We start from the raw sequence: 6,000 nt of genomic DNA on the forward strand, positions 1-6,000 counted from the left end.
TGCTTTTTAATAAATTTGAGAAATCTTATTTATTTATAATTTTTAAGGCTCTAATGGTTAAGAAAAAGAGAGAATACAACAAGCTTATATATGGTAGGAGAAATTAAACGACGCCTAAATAAACAACATACAAGTTGGTTGACTATAATTAATATATTAATGAATTACAAATCTGCAAAAACGTGGAAATTTTTGGAATCAACAGCGATGAGCCTGACAGCTGCAATGGCTGCAGCAACAGACATCAAACTGAAGAAGACAACGTTCAGCCAATGCCATAGCTTTTGCATTGAATTGAGTTTATTGTTCTTAGCCTTATAGTACATATGGTTGGCTAGAATGAATGTGAGTGGGAATGTGCTCACTGCACCTGTAAGGCTCATGAAGTCACCCAAGAAAGGCAACAGCGCTGAGAGAAGCGTGCTAACCGCTATGTACCCGCCTCTCGCCATGACCCTAAACATCAAGTTCTTAATCGCCAATGGGTTTCCTTTGATCCCAAACTTTGTGTCCATGTACTCATATGTTGGACTCGCAAATATCTACAACAAGAATTGAGTTAAGAACGGGACTGGCTTAGACGTTTCTAGTTTATTAAAAGAGGAACACTTACATGCAAAGAGATAACGGATTGAAGGATAGCTGATACGTTAGCAAGGGCTTTGACCCAAAGTGGACCATTGACGCTGTTTAACAGATAGGTCGAGGTTGAGGATCCGTAAGCCCAATATCCGATGAATGTAACTGCGTACATAGGTAAAACACCTGCTGTGAATTGAAAGTATAGAGCTTTCATCATGTTCTTTACAACCGGTTGCCTCACTGTTGCCTATATCATTTTGGAACTTTATAATGTCAATATAACTAACAAACAAGTTTTTGTTTAAGATGCAAAGTAACATGAAGCTGAAATCTTGAAAACAATCACCTGAATCTCTGGAAGCATCCCGGTGTTGAATGCGAAAACAAGATTTGCTGCTGCTCCTGTGATGGTGAATATTTTGCTGAATGATGATCCTTGTATCTCGTAGTCTCTTGATGGTGTTTTGACTCCTACAACACACACAAAACAGAACGAAAACTTCAGAGTTTGTTCAGTAGTTAAACTCATGAGTAATGTTGAATGTTATACCATCTCTAACCGATAGCACGATAGCCACAACGATGTAGATGAGACTGAGGATGGTTGAAACTGCAAGCCAGACTCCAAGAGCTGATAGATGAGGAATCCCAATTGCGAAAATAGCACAAATCAAACCAGCAATGGCTATAAAATGAGGTAGTTTCATGGTATGATCATCCCTGAAAAGCACATAAGCAGCCTGCAAAAAAAACACATAACACATCCCAAATATTACTGACTCGGCTCACAAATTTCAAGAATCAAGAGAGCAAAGTGTTTACTACCTTCAAGGCAGAACCAGCAAGTATGATGAATCCACAACTGATCATGAAAAGATTGACATATTGCAATCCCCATGTAAGATGATAAGCCTTTCTACCTGATAAAAAGAGAGATTATATTCAAGTAAAGAGAAGATAAGAGAAAACAGAAAGCAAACTAAGAGAGGTGGTTTGGTCTATTTTTATTACCGTAAATGAAACCAGCAAGGTCTCTATAGCGAATGTGTCTCTTGCCACCAAACTCATGAAGCTTGGCAATGAGAGTATTTGCATAGAGAGAGATAGCAGTAGCAATAAGAAGACCAACTACACCACCAATCCAACCTAAAGGAACCATGATTGTTCCTGAATATCCCAACACATACGCACTGTTTATACCAGTAGTCAAAACGAACGCCACCTGAAACCATGAATCTGTACATCCCACAAAAACATACTATATAAGCTTCCCAAAAATGTGAGACCTCAGATTACAGAAAAAAAGGGTTCTGCAAAACAACAAAATTTCCCAGTCTTATGGTTAGAGGGAGGATAACCCCATCAAGAAACATGAACTCCTTATCCAATTATCACATTATATGAGCATTAAAGACAACATTTTTACAAAGAGATAAAGAGAGAACCCAATAAAGAAATGTGTACTCCATATCAAATAAACCCATCCCAGGACCATTATAAACAACATTTTTAAAGAAAGGGTCATCGTCAAAATCATCAAAGTTAACACATTTAACTAGTCAGAGTCATCATCATCATTGGCAAAGTTATCTCAAAACCACAAAAGAAAAGCTACATGGGAGGAGTCTTGTTTATTTCTTCTTCCTCGACCCTCGTCAACCCAAAAAGTAGTATTAAACAAATTGAAAATTTGGGTATTAAAAAAAGATTAAAACTTTCTCCCCACACAAGAACAACAATGATTGGATTCTGAAGTTAAAAAATTAGGAATTAAGGGAAACAAACCGCTGCTGATTTGATGAGCAGTGTCAGGGATTTCGATATCAACAAGATCATCATCGTATCCTCCGACATTGGTTTTGCGATTCTTAGCTTCGGTGGCGGTCATGGCTGCTAAGAGAAGACGTTCTCTTTCTTCTTCTGCTTCTTCTCCTTGGTCGACGACATGAAGAAATTTCGAGAAAGCCAGCTTTTATAATTTTCACAAAAAAAAAAAAAAAAGATTCGCCTTTTTTTAGCGAATTTATCTCCTTCACTAAAATAATAAAAGAGACCTTATTTTGATTTTGATTTTTGATTTAGAAAGAGAAACAAAAAGAAGGAGGCAAGAGAATCCAGCTCGATTCGCAACTGATCAAAATGAAAAATCCTAATCAGTCAAAAAAGAAAGAAAGGGAGAAGAGATTTAGAAATCGAATCGGAAGAAATAAAAAAGATGGATCCTTTTTTTCATATATGTATAGTTAGTGCTGATTCTTTGAGACAGAAGCAAAGATATTGGTGGGTCTGAGCCGTTGAGGTTTCTTGTCTGAATTTATTTTTGTTGTTTTGCTTTTTGCATGAGAGAGAGATCCTATAAGAATGGCGATAAATTATATATATATATTTTATTTGAGGTTGTTTTAGTACTATTTATCTTCTGTCAGCTAATATTTTTCTTATTTTATTTGTATTTATTGACAATTTTTACTTATTTTATTTTATAAAAGATCCTATCAAGAAAATACTTTTCTGCTGAGGAATATAAGTTTTTAATAAGTGATTTCTCGATGATCCTACGACGGTATGTCTACTATTTTTGTAGTTAGATTTAGTTTTCACGCCATTGATTTTAGATAGAGTTTTGGTTTCTTTAGGTCAAATACCCCATTTATATACATTTGTACTTGGCTTTTTTATGGGTTTTCTTAAATTATTTGTATTAGTTTGATTATGGGGAAAGAAACACGTTAAGTATACTATCAAAATGTTAAATGTTGATAGTGATTTTCATGGTTTTATATAGTTTAAATATAATAAGTTAGGTTGATAATGATATGCGTGGAAAATTTCTCATATCAACTATATATATAAAAGAAAATAATATAAAAAGATTCTACAGTATATTTAAATTAACATCTTACCGATATGGCGATATGCCTGTTTTATACTCTCTAGTCAAATGATAGTCTCTCTTCTTTGACTCTCGGTCATTTATATTCAGAACTTCAATAATTTCCTTTTTCAAAATAGTAATACATATTTGTATCAATAAATAAATATTCATAAAGTCCTACTGTACTTTAAACCTTTGGTTTGTTTACACTTTACAGTATAAGAAAATATGCAATTGGGTTTTCACGGAATTCATAGATATATGAATTCTCAAAAATACCCCTTTTTCCATATCATTTTTTAAAAATACCTCTTCATGTGACCATTTTTAAAACTACCCCTCTTTATATACAAAATGATCAAATTACCCTTTTTTGAGTGACAGCAAGAATGTACAGTCATCAAAATCGAAAATATTTTCCCGCCAAAAAAATTTCCCGCCAAAATTTTTTTCCCGCCAAAATCGAAAATTTTTCCCGAAAAAATTATTTTTTCCCGCCAAAAAAAAAATTTTCCCACCAAAATCGAAAAATTTTCCCACCAAAAATATTGAAATTTATACCTTTTAAAAACCTTGTAAATGCTTTTAAAAAACTTTTAAAAGCGTTTACAAGGTTTTTAAAAAGTTTTTAAACATATTGTAAACGCTTTTAAAAACCTTGTAAATGCTTTAAAAGGTTTTTAAACACCTTGTAAACGCTTTTCAAAACTTTTTAAAAGCATTTACAAGGTGTTTAAAAACCTTTTAAAACTCTTTTAAAAATCTTATAAAAACTTTTACAAAGTTTTTAAAAACATTGTAAAAGCATTTAGAAGGTGTTTAAAAACCTTTTCAAAATCTTTTTAAAAACCATTTGTAAACCTTTTAAAAACCTTTTAAAAACCTTTTAAAAATCTTGTAAAAGCGTTTACAAGTTGTTTAAAAAACCTTTTAAAACTCTTTTAAAAATCTTATAAAAACTTTTACAAAGTTTTTAAAAACATTGTAAAAGCATTTAGAAGGTGTTTAAAAACCTTTTCAAAATCTTTTTAAAAACCATTTGTAAACCTTTTAAAAACCTTTTAAAAATCTTGTAAATTTTTTTTGGCGGGAAAAATTTTGGCGGAAAATTTTTTTTTTCGAAATTTTGTATCAAATTTTTTTTGACAAAAAATTTTTTTGGCGGGAAAATATGTCGGAAATTTTTTGACGGAAAAATTTTGTTTTTCTTTTTATTGAATAAAATAACTTTCATCTAAGGATAAAATGGTCATTAAAAATTAAAAGAGGGCATAAATAAAAATGGCCAGAAAAGAGAGTATTTTTGAAAAAAGGTATATCAAAAGACATTTTTAACAAATTCTCTAATATTATCGAGAGCAAGTTGATTCGGGGCCATGCAAGTTTCATTCTATTGGCTGAGGTTAATGGCAGAGGGCACAACTTCCTACGAATCTTAAACCATTTGGAAGTAAAGTACCAACGACTTTGCCAACTCAGATTTTCTGCATTCTCCAACTATACAAAATTAATTAACCGACTCCATAACTATTGTTGGAGAATGGCTGACCGCTGACGTGAGATCAATCTAGTAATCAATTAAATCCTAGCGATTTAGTCTACTGAAATCTTATGCCACTCAATGACCATACAACACAAAAATGTTTTTTTTTTTCGCTGAGAATAAAACATTTTGATTACCAATAAGAGAGAATTATTTGGATGGTGGATATCAAAAACTTTTTCTTAGTGAGGTTTCCTATCTCTAACAGGAGTTTTTGTTCCTTGTGGGGTTTTGGATGAATAATGTTTTTTTGGAGAAAACACATGTATATTCATGACAATTTATAGTAAATTATTGTACATAAGCAAAAAAAGAAAATTCAAATGTTATGAAATGAAACCCTGTAGTTGACATGGTATGATCTTCTGTAAACACTCGTGAAGTTGAGTTACACGTTTTAGATCTTAGTTAATTTTAAAGTAAACATGCATAAAACAAACGTTCGTCTACTTACGCCATGTTTATAGGTATATCAGATAGAGTGTTCTTAGGCCCTTTAAAAATGAAAATAATTGAATAGTGAATTTAAGATCAGGCTCATTGATCTTATTCTAGAACTGTTCTTGGGCATGATCTTGTGTGACGTGTCTCTCTCGGATTGGTTGAGAATATATGGAATAAATTTGGACATTAATCTATGTATTAATTAAATAAAATGTTTGTCTTGTTTAATTAATTAAGTAATATGTTTGTTTGTTTTTTTTAAAAAATTATTTACAATTTATTTTTTTTTCATAAAAATATGGCATTGTATTTTGAATTTTAGTAAAAATTTTATAAGTTTGCAATTAAAATGTTATTTTATAAATTTTTATAATTGTAATATGTTTAAGAATATTAATAAACATTATATTATTAAATAGTATTAAACATTCTTAAATTTTTTATTAAACATTAATCTATGTATTTATTAAACATTCTTAAATTTCTATAAGAATATTATATTATTAAATATTAAGATCTTAAACATGTTCTCCCAATAACTAACTTTTTAACAAAA

The 6,000-nt window shown here is 31.2% G+C and overlaps 1 protein-coding gene across 1 annotated transcript; it reads right to left on the bottom strand.

Annotated features, from left to right (window-relative positions):
- On the bottom strand, positions 63 to 2,921 carry LOC104785435 (proline transporter 1-like). Its single transcript, XM_010510649.2, has 7 exons — positions 2,368 to 2,921; positions 1,594 to 1,818; positions 1,408 to 1,502; positions 1,133 to 1,322; positions 929 to 1,053; positions 614 to 829; positions 63 to 542 (listed from the first exon to the last, which is right to left on the bottom strand). Exons 1-7 carry the CDS (start codon positions 2,468 to 2,470, stop codon positions 165 to 167), a joined length of 1,332 nt encoding a protein of 443 aa, XP_010508951.1. The 5' UTR covers positions 2,471 to 2,921; the 3' UTR covers positions 63 to 164.

The sequence above is a fragment of the Camelina sativa genome, chromosome 5, assembly GCF_000633955.1.
Source record: "Camelina sativa cultivar DH55 chromosome 5, Cs, whole genome shotgun sequence".
NCBI lineage: Eukaryota > Viridiplantae > Streptophyta > Magnoliopsida > Brassicales > Brassicaceae > Camelina > Camelina sativa.

Excerpts from the sequence above, each read along its gene's own strand:
- LOC104785435 (XM_010510649.2), bottom strand. The coding sequence starts at position 2,470 with ATGACCGCCACCGAAGCTAAGAATCGCAAAACCAATGTCGGAGGATAC. Across the intron at positions 1,323-1,407 it reads TTGCTGGTTCTGCCTTGAAG|GCTGCTTATGTGCTTTTCAG; the intron begins GTAGTAAACACT and ends TTTTTTTTGCAG. Across the intron at positions 543-613 it reads AATCCGTTATCTCTTTGCAT|ATATTTGCGAGTCCAACATA; the intron begins GTAAGTGTTCCT and ends TTCTTGTTGTAG.